This window comes from Tachypleus tridentatus, chromosome 11 (assembly GCF_004210375.1).
Source record: "Tachypleus tridentatus isolate NWPU-2018 chromosome 11, ASM421037v1, whole genome shotgun sequence".
In the NCBI taxonomy this organism is placed as follows: Eukaryota; Metazoa; Arthropoda; class Merostomata; order Xiphosura; family Limulidae; genus Tachypleus; species Tachypleus tridentatus.
In genome coordinates, this window is record NC_134835.1 from 73,805,216 (window position 1) to 73,824,148 (window position 18,933).

Here is an 18,933-nt window from a genome sequence, read left to right on the forward strand (position 1 = left end):
GGACTGGATGACAAATGGTCACTGTTGATTTGTTTTGGAATGGAGATACCTCCCAGGTTTACAGTACATCTTCCTATTGTCTGCTGGCTGTTTGTTCTAGGCAAACCTGTTGTTGGTTGTAGCTGGATGCAGCAAAGTTTCGTGCTTGTGTATGACAGTTATATCCTCCTACTGCAGATGGAAGTACTGTAACTATTTCCATCAGACTTTGTAACTGAGACATCATCTTGCTGGGGCTTTCCATCTTCCTACTGTTTGCTGGATGTCAATTCTTGGCAGATCTGGTGTTGATTGTGTTTGAAATGCATGCAAGTGGGGGTGGGGTTTGGTATGAAAGCTTATCTTCCCTACCAGTTCCAAGTTTGAGGTGAAGTAGGTGATCCTTTATCTATTGAGAATATTGCATACTATTCAAGATATCACCACAAGATTGAACTACCATTATGGTCTATTTCACCATAGCCATCTGACACCCTGGAAACCCATTTGGTGGTCATTCAAATTCTGGGATTCCTTTATTTTTCTCTACCTTTTATGTTCATGACATTGTCATCAAAGAGTGAAGAGTATGGCTGGATCAGATGTGGTTTCCCACCAAGGTGTGTTTTCTCTTATGGTTCCTCACATTCTGGTCTCTCTTTGGGTGATTCCTAGAAGGTGATTCTGTTTTTCTATTGACCTTGCACTAGTTAAATGTGAGATTCCATTTTCTGAGTAAGGTAAGGTCAATACTCTATCAAAGTTAGCATTTTTGTTTATTGAAAATTTATTTCAAATGGGTACTTGCCTCCTCTCATATTTCCCTCCCAGACTCCCCACTTGAGTGGTGTAGGGCTTCTGACCAATCTCAAAGTAATTAGAGAGTGCAAATGTGAAGAGGGCACTGCATATTGCAGAAGCGAAAGCTGGCAGCATGCATAGAAAATTTGCATTGATAGAGGGCAGTGCTTATCAAGAAAACATATTTCGTGATAAGAGGTAAGTATGTATTGGAAATACATTTTCATTGTGTAAGTAACATTTTGAATCAGTTTGTATAAATTCCTGCAGTTATTAAAGTTACAAATATTTACATGATTATTTCCTAAACTTAAAAATCTCGGGAAATTCTGGACCACAGTTTCTTAATTTCATGCACCTGAAGTAACTATTTGCATCATTTAGTTATTTCTTCTTATCCACTTTTGTCATTGTTATGTTAAAATTCTTAAAATGAAAGAACACTTCCAGATATATAAAGTATGTATGGTGTATGTGAATAGCCAAAGTGTATCAAATCAACTTATTCTATGTTGTTACTGTTAAACATTTGTTTAAAAAGATTAAATGATGGACAGATGCCTAGGCTTAAATTAATAAAACTACATTTGCAACTTTCTCCCCATCTTCTATTTTCCATTTGTTTTAAGATTAAAGGTTTCGGTTTTTTTGGGTGGGGTTTGTCTTCATATTCCTATTTTTTGTGGAGTGGTTTTCACGCTGTCTTGTGAGAACCAAACTGTGGGCCAAAGTGAATTTTTGAAACCTGTATATCACTGCAGATGTAATTAATCTGTAGATGTTATGCATTAATTGTTTTTTTGTTTCTTCAGGGTGGCCACAAAATTGGAAGAGTTGTGTAATTTAAAAAAAAAAAGGATACAATAGGAGGGAAATCTAACCTTAAAATGTAAAAAAAAAAAAAAATCAAGCAAAACTGTGACACTGTTATAAAATTTACATACACGTATAAATTTACCTGCTTAGCTATACTAATTATTGGTATATCTTATATAGAGCAAGTAATCTAGATTATACTTATTTTGTCAGGTAATAACTATCCAGTTCATTATATTTAATGTCAGATCTATAAAACATCCTCTACTAATAAAAATTCAGCATTTTCATGCTTACAGTTTAGTTGCACTGTCTATGTTTGAAGATATTTCTGTAGTACTACAGCATGTGTTAAGTGTATCCAGGAGTTTTTATTATCTTTCATAACCAGATCAGAAGATTTTGTTAATTGTGGAAAATAATGGGAGAGAGTTGAAATATCAATTTTCTTCATGCAAGTATGTAGATTTGGAAAATCTGGAAGTTTTGTGGAAAAAATTTGGCAGAAAAAGTGTTTGGAGTTTTATATTTTGTCTTTTCTCCTTTTAAGAAAGTATTTAAAAATTACGTGTTTTTATACAAAACTTAACGGGTACACTACTGTCTGGATCTCTTGGCCCTCTTCACTCAACCTAGCCTGTCTCTTCTACAACACAGATTTTATTGATATTTTTAATATTATTTTCCATTCTAAAGACCCATTACACTTCCTGTACAGTGTCATTTTACCATTAATTTGATGTATTGACCTGTTCTACTTAACAACTTAAGCTTACTTTCTTAATTGGGGTGGAAGGGAAATGAACATCTCTGAGTGCACCCTGGTTGTCTTGCAAGCCCCTTCATTTCTTGTAAGATATTAAACCAAAACTACTGCTAAGATAAACTGAACTAATAACAAAACTTAACGAATTGTTTACCTCTGTATCTTTCCCTTTGCCCAGAGTTAATCATGTGCTTAATAGATTCAAGGTGGTGGTTGGTTTTTCTGAGACTTGGTTAGTTAATATGTGATGCAAGGGGTACTTATTCAAAATACATTTTTATGTAAAAATGTAATTTTCTAACACAATATGAAATTAACAAAATAATCTTGAAGGTATATTTCTGGAATTTAAACCAAAATTTATAATAAATATTATAGATGCATAAATAATAGCATTCTGCCTCTAGCACATCAAGCTCGTGTGACTGGAGTTGTATTTTCACTAATCACTGAATGGGTACTAAGTGTGGGGCGTGACAAATATTTTCAGTGGCACTGTTCTGAATCTGGCCGAAGATTTGATGGTTTTCAGTGTAATGCTTGGTGTACAGCTCTTCAGTATCCTTTGTAACTGTTTTTATGAAAACTTAGAGATATTAAAATGAGATATTGGAATTTTTCTTTGTTTCCCAATGTGTTGGAAAGGTATGGTGGTGAAATGAATCTTCAGTAGTTTGGTTTACTGTAAAGTAATGTATGCTCATGATTCTTTTCTATTATAATTTGTGTATGAGTACATTGGAGCACAGTCTTTAAGTGAAATGTATAGAAAGTAGATAAACAAATAGTTCTAAAACTATCAAATACATTAATTGTAAATAGGTGATTTTATACATATATAATCAACAATATAGAACAACAATGCTGATTTTAATATAAATAAAAACAAAACATAAAAAAAGACTCAAATATGAAAACCAATTTCTCTCACCTGTCTTTGTCATCATTGAAACTCGTAATAGGTAATGTCTGTGGCTAAAGCACCCAAATGCATTGGGAATATTCCATCTGTCACACAAGAACCAAATACCATTACCAAACAACCTAGCAGTTGAGAAGAACTGGTTAAGAGTTAGAGTTTCTGTTTGTACCCACAGTGTCTCAGTTCCTACCATCTGCAACCAGTTGTAAGAAGGCATTTACTCTTAATATTTAGATATAACCTTGAAGTACAATTAAACTACCCTAAATTTCTACAATGTAAGTCTCCCAACATCCACTCTTTTGTACAGGGTGTTTGGAAAGTCACTGTACAGTTTTGTATGTTAATAAATATACAAGTGCAGTGATTTTCTGAACACCCTGTAGTTACAAAAATTAAAGCCCTTAAATAAAATGATGGAGGTTTGGAATTGTGTAGAAATGTAGGGTGGTTTATTTCTAGTATAAGAATGTTTTTGCCTTTTTGTACATCTTGTAAAAGAATGAATGTTAAGAGTTTTACATTGTGGAAATTTTGGATTTTATTTCTACTTTAAGGTTGTATTAAAATATTTATGGTAATAGAAATTCCCATACCTGGCTGCAGACAATGAAAGACTGTAAGAAATGTTGTTGGTTGAGATGTTCAGCTTCTAACCTTTTAACTGATTCTATTTAGTTCCTGGGTAGTTTGACATTACATTTATCACACAAACTAAAAATGACAATATTTCCAATACACTTGGATGCTACAGAAATTATCTGTTAGGAGTTTTAGTGATAAAAACAAGGAATGATAATGGAACATGTTTGAGTTTTTGATGTTTTCATTTTATAGTAATGTACAGAAAATAGTATATTAAACTGAAAACCCCACATAAGATATGGCTAGTCTCTGTCTTATTGTAAGTATTTGTAAATTTTATGTATGTGTATTTATTTTCGCATGTTAAAGCAATAGTTTAATCTTTTATGTAAAATAATAGTATTACCTATTACTTTTTAAATATTTTAACAATAAGTTCAGTATTTAACTTGTATAGAGCCAAGAAACTTTTGTTACTAGTCTGTAGATAGTTTTCAAAAAGCAAGTCCATAATAAACTCTTATTACAATTATGAAACACAGTATTGTGCAGACTTTAAGTTCAACGAAGAAATGATCTAGTAATGGACTATGTGCAGCTGAAATTGCAGAAATATTATACATGTTTCACAGGAGTTGAGAAGCTGCTTTTTGGAAAAAGTTATTTAAAAATTAAAATGAGATAAGAGCTTATATTTATTGCTTGATTATATTATTTGTAATCTAGTGTGTGTGTGTGTATTCACACAAAGAGAGAGAGGTTTTATATTATCTCATTTATGTTTGTGGCTAATTCTTGTGTTTATTTAAAAAGAAAACCCCTCACAAAACATGAATTACAACTACCTTTTTTGTGTATCTTGAACTTTGTCAAATTACATAACATAGACTTTAACTATGTAATAGATTTGACACGCAGTCCAAATATGTTTTTATTGGAGACTACTCGGGACAGATAACTATGTTGAAAATAGAAGCTTGTGGTTATAGACCAGTAACAACACTTAAAGGGCATTCAGGTTAGTTTGTTTAGATTAATTACACTTTTTGAAATTATTTGGACTGTTTTGTCTTTTGAGAGAATAAATATACATTTACTCTTGACAAATATATATTTGTTATTGAAAATTCATTATTTTTCTTTTGTATGTATAACTGCTGTGTGTTTGTGTATGCACATCTGTACCAATAACACTGTCACTGTGAAAAAAACACCCAAAAATTGAGCCTTATAAAGGGGATATAATAGACACAAGTTCAGCAAGAAAGAAACAGTTGAGGCATCTTTGTAATCTCTTACTTGATTGTTAATACTAATACTGTAGTTTTTATGCAAAATTAGGGTTTCAAGACATTCCTGGGACATGCTTTATGGAATTGAGTAATCAACTTGGATGTCACAATTGTTGAATTTTGACTATGGGGCCAACTCAAGGTTTTGATTTACTATGAAGTCCCCACTATCTTGACTGAACTGAAAATACCACATCAAATAAATTGTTGTAACAATACTACTTTAATATTTTTTCTACTGCAATGCTTTTTAAAACTACCCACAGATATGAAATATATTTATATATTAAAGTTTAAAAACTTTGTTGTACCCAGGAAGTATTCGTTGCTTATCATGGGATGCAGAGCGACAGATGTTATTCTCAGGAAGTTTTGATCAGTCCATTGTAATTTGGGACATAGGTGGTAAACAGGGAACTGCTTATGATCTACAAGGACATCAGTAAGTATTGTAATTCTACTGTTTTTTCCTATTAACTCTGAAAATTTGTATCAGTTGTTATTGTAAAGTTAAGCATAACTACATGTACTTATGGGCCCATTTTTCTATCTGGTAAACAAGTCATTAAAACCCTTACTGTCAGTTTTGTGGTTTACTCTGTAATTTGTTTAATTCAGTTAACACCCTTTTGGAATGGGTTTTTTATAATGTACACGAGTTTGTCTATACATCTGAACACATTAATTATTTGCATTATAACTTTTGATACAGCGTGTGCATCTTCACAAACTTTGGTAGACTTTTAGTAAAGATTACAAGTTTTTTGGGTTTTTTTTATAACAAAAAAAATATTTTTAATGAAATATATTTACTAAAGATTTGTTTAAAAGTATAGAGTCTGTTCTGTTACTAGTCTGACTGCAAAGTGATTTTATGTTATAATTAAAAAAAACTTAATCTCTGAAATCTAAAATACTATTTGTGTAATTTCTAAAACCTCTGGATAAAATTTCAAATGTTTCTTTTCAGTATGACTGTATTTTATTATTTTCTGTATTTTAACTATATAGGGTCTGCCACTTGACCATCCTCGTAAAGTTCATATTAAAAAAGAAAAGGAAATAAATATAAATTATCCTTTTTTCCTGCTACAATGACTACATATAACACAAAAATACAAATGTTAAGTGTAAGGAGCTTAAGTATTGTAACATATATTTTATCATGTTAATCTTCCAGTCATGCTAACGTTACATAACTTTCATTGATGCAGTGCATGTGCACTCATGTTGCATATCCAATAATACATAACTGACCATTAATCTTACCTGTCTTTGCTGGATGTTAGTGGACTAGTATTTTGTAATGTAGTCACTTTTTGGTTATATAAAATGTATATATATATTTATGTATATAGATTCTTACTATTTAGAAATAAATTTATTAAACTTATTTTACTTAAAAAAATATAGAACAATAAATAGAAGTAAAGCAAACAATTTTCTTCCAGCTATGACCTTTGGACATAGGTTGCTAAGTCTTTTAAAATTTCGTATGTAGAGGATATCAAACAACAAAAATTTTTTTTTTCAGGTTTTTGAATAAAAAATAAAAAATGTGATGACAAGGCCTTTGACCCATGATCTGTAGCAAAAGGGTTAAATAAATTTAGGAATTACTTTTCCATACAGAAAATTCATGTGTGTACTCTGAATGTATAAAATTGAAGGTAAAATTTAAAATTAATAGAAAGAGCACATGCCAAACCATTTAAATTTGATGGTCAATAATTCACTCAAGAGGGAAACTTGTAATTTGAGTGGAAATGTTGAAGTCTATTGAGTAAGTAATTGCTCTGAACACAACTCAGATTTTTTTAAACTCGTGTATATCTTAATTAGAAAGGCATTGGTTTTATGCATACCAGAATAGTACCAAAATCTTAAAATTGCAGGAAAATACATAAACATGTTAAATGTTATAGTATGTATGAATACTCTGGTCACTGTGGTGTTGTATGGTTGGTATAATTCACTGAGTCAGAAGCAAAAGTGTTTAAAAACTGATAGTTAAGGTGGTAATTTTTTTTAATGTTCAACAGTTTTGAATTTTGCAATTGTTAACTGAATGGGTGGGGTCAAAGTGCATATGCAGTAACATTTTACAGAGTGACATTTGACATATGTATTTGTCAGAGTTATGAACTGTTCATTTTATTCTGCATTATTAATTTACTAGTAGAAGAGAGCAAATACCAAATGCAATATACAGATACTGAAACAAATTAATATATATTATGAAGGTTTAGAGGTTATGCAAGCATAATGCACAGACTGTATGATGGACATAAGTATTTTCATTCTTCTTATGGACGTCACCTTGCACTTCAACTTGACAGTGTTAGGGTCAGACTCTCGTCATCAATTCACAGATGAGTCTTCAGTAAAAGTATGTTTGTTTGTTACACATCTAATTTCTTGCATACAACAGACTTTTACATTTTGTTAAAATCTCATTACCCTTTCTGTAGATACACACAATAAATTTAAAATCATAGGCAAAATTTCTTAAGTATGGGATTGATCCAGTGTATGAAGCCTTGTGCCCATTTGGTTAACATAGGGATAGTTAAGGTGGTAAAGTTCATTATGTTCAATAGAAATTTATCATTCCTTTGATTAACTGTTGAAGTGACCATTGATTAATGTATAATGTTCATAATGCCTAATAGTCATAATTACTGCTCTGTTTAAATAGTTAAAAGTCTAATAATTAATGTGAAAAATATTCATAGCATCGAAGGTTTTTCAAGTATTTCAAGATTTTTCATGGACTTCAATTTTAAAGCTTTTTTAGAAATGTCAGAATAGCAAGCAATTATGAAAATAGAAACTTAAAAATTGTTTATTTCATTGAATAATAATGATTTTAGAATCAGTAAACCAGTATAATAGGAATTGATTGTAAAACTTGAAGTGTTTTACGGTTTGAGTAATACAAATTCTATTTTATTTATTTAAGTTAACATTTAAAAGTAAATGGTTCTGAGGAATTTATTTTGCAAACTATGATGTTTTGATCTCTGTATTGAAGTATTATTATGCATTAAATATGCAAAACAATAAAAACAATTCTTGCATTAGATTTAGTTCAAAACAATTGTTCAAGTGTTAATCTCAAACATGCGAATGTGTAAAAAAATTAACTGAATATTTGTCTGTTTTCAGCAATAAAGTCACTGCTTTATGTTATGCTGGAGCTTCAAAGAAACTAATTTCTGGGAGTGAAGACTGTACTCTAGTCTTTTGGAACATGGAAGTTGTACGGCAAGAAGTAAAGTTGCTTTACTTAAACCTTTTAAATTGTATAGATAACATATTTCTTTGTTTATTTCATGAATTTTAAATAGTATTGTGATTGCCAATCTTGATTTGTCTATTTCAAGTGTAAGGTACATGCCACCAAAATTTGTTGTTGTTATTATACCTTATGTTTAAAGTGAATTCTATGTATCAATAAATATGTTTAAAATATTTAAGTTTTAATGTAGAAGAACAGAGAAAAGTCAGAGCTTCCTTCACAACTCTGTATGAATAAGAATCCTATGTTAAAGGAAAAAAGCATAGATTCCTAAAGCATTATTCTATAAACGTTGGATTGAACAAATAATGTCTACTTTTAACATTAAGATTCTAGATTGACAATATGCAATTATTTTGATTGATTATCTCTGTTCCAGACTCCAGACTGGGCAGAAAGTGACTGCTGCCAGCGTTGTACTCGTCCTTTTTTCTGGAACGTTAAAGCAATGGTGGACCAAAAAACAATTGGTATTAGACAGGTGGTTATTCTTTGCTTCATTACATGAATCAGTGAATATTATTTTAATATGTATTATTTATTATTCACAACCTTAGATATATTTATCTTCATGTATTTTGGGTATTTAAGATAAGGATATTGTCTTCACTACTACATTATAAATATTTCATTAACAACTATGATGGCAGCAATGAGTAAACATCAGTGTTTAACTGTATGAAAAGTGTGTTTTGTAAATACAAACAATTATAATAACTGACATTTGGGTATTTGTGTAAATTAAGCCTCTTAGAAAGTTATTGTTTGTAGAAATCAATTCTCAGAAATGAATGTAATAAAAGTACATATAGAAACGTTTGTTGATTTTTTTTAATTTAGTTAAACTTTTGTCTATCCAAAAAACATACATATTTTCTGTGCTTTGAGTTATTTTATTTGCTTGATTTACATATATTTAGTCAACTTTCACAGCACCACTGTAGGAGATGTGGGAAAGCTGTGTGTGATGCCTGCAGTACTAATCGAAGTGCTATTCCTATAATGGGTTTTGAATTTGATGTCAGAGTTTGTGATGAATGCCATAGTATGATTTCTGATGATGAGTAAGTTGATAATTCTTAAATGATTGTGAAATTGTTGATACAGGCTATACTCAATGGTTACTTTCCTTTAAGGGAAGTTTTTCTAGTTTTTTTATTTTCTAACAAAATACAAAGATATTAAGGGGATATTTGTGTAACCTATGACTATTTAATTTTGATCCAACTTGAATATAGCTTAAGTTATTAGCTAGGCAAACAAAAAATATGTAAAGAATAAGGAGTTTTGTGGGTGGTGGAACGTGCATGTTTTGACAGAACATTGATCTGTCTTCTTCAGGTGTGATCAGTATTAAGCAATACAAGGTTTATATATCATTACAAAATCAAAAGACACCGGGATTAAATGTGGTGGAAGTGCCATCAGTAGGTGATAAGATAAAGGTCAAATATGAATACAGTGGAACCCCTCTAAAGCAGCCACCTTCTGGAATGAGACAAACTGGCCTGATTAGAGGGGTTCCACTGTACATAATTAGGGATTAGGTAAACAAAAAAAGGGACTGCGATTGAATGACTGCTTTCAAGGGGTGGCTGCTTAGAAGGGTTCCACTGTAGACATATGTTGGTCAAATACAGCTACTGTTGGTAGGGTCATTATTACAGCTAGTGAAAGATCATTTACTTTGATTTCTGTAGTTTCTAAACAGTCCTTTCTTTTTCAGTTTAGGGTTTATGTATGAGTTTTCATTCCAAAGTATTTTGTAACCTGTTTCATATTGATATGCTAAGGCAGAAATCATGAACTTGCTGTTTTTTTGCATTTTATTCCTAAGGAACATGACATTTTACTATGAATTTTTTCAGGTTAGGTGTTAGTGTCAATTTGACATAAAGGTTTCAATACAGTTTCTATATTAATGCTCAAATTATTAAAACATGTATTCATTTTATTAGCAAATTCGAGCACAAAAAGGAATGAAACGGTTTTGCTATGTCTTGTGTTATTAATAAGTGAAGAAGGGAATGACGTGTTGGGTTAAGGGGTTTGTTTGTTTTTCTTTAGCAGTGAGGATGTGGCACTTTTAACTTGTCTTCTAATGAAGAAAAGAACTTTGTTGGCAGGGTTACCTTTTAGTGTGATATGAAGTTGTCATTTAATATGTTGTTAACATTACAGTACATCTACCATTGTCAGATCTATGTATGTTTTATTGTTAGATTTTGATTCTATTTGGGCATTGGCTTCTCTTCTGTTAAGGCTACTTTTTTTTAAATTTTTCGTCCTTGCATGCTATAAGTTTAGAGTGTATGTTAATTTTTTTTCAGCTTCATTTAGATTCAGGTTTAACCCTATTGAAACAATATGCATATATTATTTAGGGTTATGTCAATCTCATCAAATTTATTTCCAAAACTAAAACTAGTGAATGAAATTGTTTTGAAGTTTGACAAGAACTTTCTTAAAAACGTTTAGTTCCAGTAAAATAAGATATATAAGTTTGGTTTTTATTTTACTGTTTCTAATGAAAATTCATTATTTCATGTAATTACCTGCACTCAAACTCTTCAAGGTGATTTTTCATGTTAAATATAAAAATAGTTTTTTTGTCTTGCATTTTTCACATTTCACTTGTATAATCTCTAGAACCTTCTAAATGAATATCAAAAAGTTCTTAAGGTAGATGTTGATATTTTCCATTTTTCTACCATACCACTAACTCCAACTATTCTTATCTATGTCTAGCAAAATACTTTAAATTAAGAAGTAGAAAATGTATATATCCCTTTTTAACTCTTCATTGAATGATCTGATAATATATTCTTTGGGTCACAAGCTTAAGTTCATATCTTTACCCATGCACTCAGGTTAATTTTAATGCTTTCTTTTCTTTTCTTATTATTTATGTCTATTCATATTAACATGTGCCAAGATATAATATTATCATCAGAGACAGTTTAGCCTCTGGCAAAAACTTTTTCTCACCTTAAGAAAAGTTTTCTTCAATGAGGCAAAGCTCATATTAATATTTTTAAAAAATCATTAAAACTTTCAGATGTGAATGTTAAAATATTTTTATATAATTAACTAAAATCTAGAAATAAGATCTAAATATAATTTAACACACTCTCTCTCTCTCTCTAACTAACAACAAGAAACAATTGTAAATGCTATTGTGGATCAAGCAGCTAGCAGTACCAAAGGTACATGTCACCAATTTCAAAATAACCATTGTTGGATTATAGGGTAAAATTAACTCTTTGTAATCAATATACACACATGTATCAAGTAACTACATGTGACATGTAAAGTTCAAATAGTATAGAATAATATTAATAGTACAGAAGGTGAAAGTCGCACTCATTAGGGATTGATAAAATTTATTACTTATTCCCACTGCATGTAGCCAAAGAATTTTTGAAACATGCAGATTAGAGAAAGTAAACATGTACCAACAGGACTGGGATTATCTGATTCAAGACTTAAAATTTGGATAATATAAAACTTTGACTTATAACATATAATGTTAATTTCATTCACTTGCATGGATAGTATAGTCGTTTAATTAAATTTTTAATGTAACTCAGTAACATGTTCAGGAAGTTTAAAAATTTATTGTGCTAATAGGTTTAAACTGTACTTTTAAACCTATAAATATATATCAAACAAATTGTTTCTACTATAGAATTCGTCATCTACTTTTAAACCGTAAGTTTAACATAGTAATCTGATTATCAAATAATGGTTCACATGAGACATTTAAAACTTATATAAGAATATTTACAGGTTTGACATTTTTCATTGTTCTTTTAAGCAACATCACCCATATTTGTAGTCATCTATTCACTGTTCACATATTTCACCTGTTACATATCACCTACTGATGCTATTTCTATCATATTTAACCCGTGTATGTTTTTATCTTTGTAACAATGTATATAACCTTGTATTACTTTGTTCTGATCATACGTGAAGAAGATGGACCAATGTTTTGTTGAACCATGGTAGGTTCTGCCATCAAAACCTTTTTCATTATCTTTATAAATTGTTGTTTGCATGCCTGTTATTATAATAGCATGATGTTCTTTCTTACTTAAGCAAGTTGTTTTAACCAAGAAACTTGCTGTTTAATAGATTGGTTTTAGTTTTAAGATGTGAACTAACGATTATCATCTTTCTTGTAAAAATAAATGATCTGTTGGGAAGGTAGGTTCATTATAAAAAGCAATCAATGGAAAATGTTCAAAATTTAAAGATTTTGTTATTTATTTGTAACTTCTAATAGTTCATAAATTGCTGTTTTATCTGTAAAAGTAAAATCGATTTCTTAATTTAAATGTTTTGTAGCCGAACACCATTGGCAACATTTCATGATGCCCGTCACTGTATTATAGACATGGATTTGGATGAAACAAGATTTCATCTTTTAACAGTTGGCTCAGATCGTGTCATCAAGGTAAGACAAAGCTTCCTCTCTTAACCTTTTCACTACAGGCTCATTGTAATGTACATGAGTTTATCTACATATTTCCACTATAACTTTTAATATAGCATGTGTATCTTCACAAAGTTTTGTAGATGTGTAGTAAAGATTACAAATATATTGTGTACAAAAAATTTTTTTTTGTTTTTTACTGAACATTTATTTGCAAAAATAGTCTGTTTCATTTCTAGTCTGATTTGTAAAGTGGTTTCATATTATTATTATTATTATTATTATTAAAAAAAAAACAAAACTATTCTTTGTCCCAAAAATTCAAATTACTTGCATAATCTCTAAGACCTCCTAAATACATTTTACACCTTTTGTTTTCAGTAGGCTTTATATTTTGTTGGTTACTATACTCCAACTATATGAGGCCTGTCACCATTATAACCATCTTGAAAATTAGGAAAATAAATATAAATTATGCTTTTTTTTGTGGTAGAATGACTGCATATGATAACACAAAAGTACAAATGTTTAATCAAGTAGCTTAAGTCTGATAATGCTGTATATTCACATGTATATTTATTTTTAGACCTTCTAGTCATGTGTAGCTAACATTGCATAACTTGCATTGACATTGTATATCCACCAATATAAAACTGACCTTTAAGTTGTTCCTGTCTTGAGTGTAAAATTTTGTATGTGGAGGATATCAAACAAAATTTAAGGTTTTATATATACATTTAAATAACTAAACATTCATAAATAAATATACTGATATGATACAATTCTACTCTAATTTATGAAGCCTAGTAACTAAGATTCATTTGGATTTAAAAAAATGTGAAGCTTCGAGCAGACTAAAGACAGCACTTACTTCATTGAAATCTTGGATCGAAAGAACATTGTAGTGTTTTCAAAGATTAAAATGGCAGTGAAAGCCACTCTGGGGACATTCTCAGCTGTTGGTTGATTAGTTGCATGTCCTATATTGCAGTAAGAGTATATGAGGGACCATTTCAAAAAATGGAAAGAGTTGACCAGAGCCATCATGTTTCATTTGGTATGCAAGCCATATCTCAGCAAAATAAAAAAGATATGAGGTTCTTATTATATATTCTAGTTTGTCACTATTATTAATTTGAGTTGCTAATTATAGACGTAGATATTTGTGATGTCAAAATACTACCTGTAAACAGTGCTGTATTCAACATACTACACGATTCGTCAAAATCTATATTTAGGTGTTTTTTTTAATATTTACTTTTAAATTAACTATTATATAATATTAAATTTTGAATTATAATTTACAATCTGATTTCAGACCTATTGACATATTCATAAAATAGTAGTTCAATAAAATTTTGAATGAAAGTCAACAACTATGATGACATGGCCTTTGACCTGTTACCTGTTGTAAAATGGTTAACAGTTGGTTCAGATCATATTACTGTGATAGCATCTCTTGCCTCTTCTAATGATCAGTTCAGATTATTTTATCATGGTAAAATATATCTATACCATTTTCTACATTTCCAATCCAGTTTCTCTAAGGACATCAACAAAATACATACCAACATTTATTTTACAATTGAATACAAAGAAAATAATTTAGAAAATGAATTGCAAAAAATTTCAGAAATCATTTAAAAAAAATAATTATCCAGAAGAAGTTAAGAACAATCAACACTTTCAAAAACAAAAAAATACAGATGTTAAAAATGAAATTAACTTCAATCTTATCACCACTACACCTTTTGTAGTGAACACATCAGTAAAATTCTAGTTAGAAGATGTAAATGATTCATTAAGAAACACAACATTGACATTAAATACCCTTATCATATAAAACCAATAATTAAAATTGATATTTTTTTTTATCAAAATCAGTGCTAAATAAATACCAGGGAACCCCCTCTGTCTAAATTAATATTTTATCCATCTAATTTAAGAAAAATGCTAAAATTTAAATATGGTCAACAAACCTTTTCACCATCATGCAACAATATACGTTGCAGAAATGTGAAGAAAACTTGCAACAAGAATAAAAGAACATAAAGATAGTACAAGTCTCATGAAAACACTAAATTCAGCCATTAGAAAGCATGCCACGTCAACTGGACACAGAATAAACTGGAAGAAAACTAGATTCAGTGACACAGACAAATTCTGAAAGACAAGAAATATCAAAGAATCATTTTATATTAACTCTTATTACACCTTCACTTAACAGTTTCCAGTGTAGAGGTGAGTAACCTTTGGCTACCATTGGTTGAATCTACAGGAAATTTCTCCTCCAATCAGAAACAGTGATAATCCAGCCAATTGTAACACACTCTCCACAATCCACCAGGACACTATAAAGACTGACACCACACACACATGTGCGTGCCACCTTTGTCTTGCTCCCCAGTCAGTTGCCATTCATTCTGCAAAGTTTCATTGTACAACAGTTTAGCCACATTTAAAACAAATGTGAAAATGTACTCACAAGAGGCAGTGTTCATTCTGCAAAGTTTCATACATAGTGCATTTGATTTTGACATGTAGCATCTGACATCATTTGTCTATTTATCAAATTTTTAATTTTAATTTCTCTGCACCATTATTTGCTTCAAATTCTCCAGTATAAATATATTTTCTACCCCTATTAAGTATTCCCAGTTTAATATAAGTTAGATTTTGCTAAAACAAGCTTAATTTATATCCACTAATCTTTGTGTTTTTGAGATACAAACCAAAAAGTAAAACCTATGTGCCACTTCCTGCTGTCATAGCCTTTCAAAAAAAAAAAAAAGTTAATTCTTTGATATTTGTTATTGAATTGTGTTCTAAATGGAATCAAATACCAACAGCAAACCTAACAAAAACTAGGGTTAACTTTCATTAAGACTTCAAATGCAGGAAAGTCAGGACTTGCACATAATTACTGTTTTGTTTATGTATATTTATCTATTCTAATAAAAAATATTTTTATTTTTAGCATGAAAATCAACCAAAATAAATTCTGTTTTTGTACATCATACTTGTAATATTTACTTAAAGCTTACCAAATTTCATGAGGATGCACTAATTAAATTAGAAAGCATGGTATTAATTAGTAATGTTGATTCACTAACATGAATGTAGTCTAGTGGACCTACAGTGCATGAGTAAAATTAAGTATGATATATTTTAGAAGAAAATCCACAACTTTGTTCTTAATATCCTTTGGATTTATTGACTAGATAATTTTTTTCCATCTAAATATGATTTTCCCATCTGATCTACCTGAGAAAAATTGTTCTGTTTGTAAATTTGATGATAAATTTTACCTAAACTTCATATTAATGTTTTTTGAACAAACATTTCTTTTCTTTTGTAGCTGTGGGATGTAAGTAGCCTTCTAAACTTACATTGATAATTTTTTTGTATGAAAATGAAGACATTATCTTTCCTGCAATTCTGTCAACTACATAGTCAATTTAGTTTCAAGGCAACCAGTTGTTCAAATGACCCAAGTCCATCAATTATGGGATTCCACAATCTTGTTCCTGAAATTTTCTTGGAAAGTAAACTTTAATGTATGTTGCATCATGTGTGAACAGATTAAAGACAAAAATTTTGTGCTAGATAAGCAAGTATATTCTCTTATAAATAATTTGTGAACAGAATGTGCCCTAAAAAATCAGATGAATGATGTGCAGAATAGAAAAGGAAAAGCTACTGTAAGTTGACAAACGTATGTATGTCTGTTCAGTTTGATCAATATAGGAAATGTTCATATCTTTTCTAAATTCTTTATTTTTGGTTTTTAATGAATCTGCTTCATATTGAGGAAATGCAAATGGTAATTGAAATTAAAGTTGAGCTACATTGTAGGACTGAGTAACAAAGTTTTTAATATTATAGTACTGGTTAGTATTTTACTGAAAGAGAAAAAATAGCATTGTGTATAAATAAAATGTTAGTGTTCTCTGATTTATCAGCTGTAAAGCAATCACTTAATCCAAAGTCAGTCGGTTATTACATCTGTGAATACCTTAAAAATCAGTTGGTGAGAAGCAGCAGCAGACTATATATTAGACTTGAATTCTGTTAAATTTAATAAATTTCAACTACTAACATTAGTGTTCACTGGAAAATTTTTTAAGGTTATGAAAAAGTAAGTAAGATCTCATGAAAAATGCAACTTTTAATTTCTGTAGAAAGAAATGATTTATTGGACTTGATGGCCCTAAGGCAATTGTAACATTCATTCAACTACTTTTGATACCAATCAACATGTAAAGTTTGCTTTATTCTGCTTAGCATATATAATACAACCACATCAGTGGCTCAGAGAGGATACAAACATTAAAATTTGTTTATTTACAAAAATGTTCGAATTTAATATTGAGTAAAATATGGTACTTTCCAACATTTACCTCCTTAATTACTTCAAACAAATATTGAAAGTCACATCCCAAACTTTATGGGCACATGTATTTTGAATTAAAAGAAATTTATTTTTGTTTAATGATTTTGTAATTGGTAAATATGATATCTTAAGTATTTGAAATGATAGAGGAGTTAGTCTTATTTGTTATTGTAAAGAAAGTATAACCATTTTTTTTTATGTAGTTAAAAGTGAGAGTCACAATTAAATATGTGATGATTCTGCTATATTGTATGTCTGACATGTACAAATTCAAACATTAGTGACCTGGCACAGTTGAATAGCTGCACATATTGAAAACACTAGTGAAAATTAGCATATTCTGTTATTATGCATTCCTTTTATCTTAAATTTGACATTTTCTAATTGAGTTTTCAAAAACAAACAGTTACAGCAAAGTTGCACTTCTCAACATGTACTGTTGGTAATATTTTTTAATGTAGGAAGTTAACTTCTGGTATTTTTAAAATTAAAGTAATATCACTAAATGGACCTATTCAGTATGTTTATGCTTGAGAAAACAATGTAGAGAAGTTTTGAACATCAAATTTTTTTAGATATTTTGAACTTAAAGATAGTTATCCATTAATTATTCACACTTAACGTCAGTGCTGTGCCTAGTTTTTGACAAACTGTATTTGGTGTGGAAAATGCAGCATGATAGTGCAAAATGATCAATAAGATGAATTACATGGTAGGTTTCATTACACCTGATTATAACATATATTCAGTTAAACTTTGGACATGTTAGTCATGTTCTGTAAATACCTAGTTTGAAAAAAAGACTGAAAAAGGGGCTTGTCTTCTAATATTAACTGATAAATATCGCTTGTATGCATGAAGTTGTCATAGTTACATTTTCAACAAAGTATAAAAATACTGGTATCTAGCTGGTTTGAAGAAATAATGAAAGTATGTAAAACTGCACTATAGTCATGAAATTTGTCTTGAAAGGGTGGGGTGATTAAAAAAAAAAAAATCTATAGAGAATTGTTATCCACAACTTTCCTGTACATGCATGGACAAACTTATTTGGAAATTGTCTTAATCATTTAGTATTTTATTCTTGTGTAAAATGACTAATATATGTTCTCAAATATGCCATCTTCTGGTTTTCTTTTAATGAAGTTAACTAAAAAATGATATAATTTGTGTTTGGAAAATATGCTGAATTTTTTGAAGTAGATTTTCAGCAAATCCTCCATTGAGAAATTTCTTAATTGACCTGTAACTATTTGTGCAGTTCCAGCTTATACTATTAAAGTGTAATTCCCAGCAGTTATTTGTATAGATTATATAAAACATATCAATATGACATTGAACTCTGGCATTATTAAGTATTCATTTGGGATGGGGGACATGTGATACTTTTGTGTAATCTTGTAAAAATGTAAGTGTGGCTGTCCCTGATTTTGAACTGCACTTCTCCAGGGATCAGGCAAAGTGGTTGTAAAGTGTAATGCATCACTCTAACTATGTAATAAAGATTTTGTTTTGAAATTTGACAACACTGTACATGGATGTTGTTCTCCAACTTGACTTTACAACATGGAAATATACTCAAAGGTTACTACTAATCCAACATGGGTTGACCTTGCTCTTATATTAATGAAATGTGCTAT

At 30.0% G+C, this 18,933-nt stretch overlaps 1 protein-coding gene across 3 annotated transcripts in view; it reads left to right on the plus strand.

Moving 5' to 3' along the window:
• Nucleotides 1-18,819, plus strand: part of LOC143232468 (WD repeat and FYVE domain-containing protein 2-like) — a 39,185-nt gene extending 20,366 nt beyond the window's left edge. For 2 of the 3 annotated variants that reach the window (XM_076467969.1, XM_076467970.1), the window contains exons 6-13: nucleotides 2,770-2,920; nucleotides 4,775-4,887; nucleotides 5,477-5,603; nucleotides 8,330-8,435; nucleotides 8,842-8,943; nucleotides 9,396-9,526; nucleotides 12,813-12,921; nucleotides 16,259-18,819. In XM_076467969.1, coding sequence (XP_076324084.1) covers nucleotides 2,770-2,920; nucleotides 4,775-4,887; nucleotides 5,477-5,603; nucleotides 8,330-8,435; nucleotides 8,842-8,943; nucleotides 9,396-9,526; nucleotides 12,813-12,921; nucleotides 16,259-16,294 — 875 coding nt within the window. In that variant the 3' untranslated portion in view covers nucleotides 16,295-18,819. Of the gene's footprint in view, nucleotides 1-2,769; nucleotides 2,921-4,774; nucleotides 4,888-5,476; nucleotides 5,604-8,329; nucleotides 8,436-8,841; nucleotides 8,944-9,382; nucleotides 9,527-12,812; nucleotides 12,922-16,258 lie in introns of all 3 variants that reach the window. The other variant, XR_013017541.1, reaches the window with a different exon arrangement.
• Nucleotides 18,820-18,933: the final 114 nt, after the last annotated feature.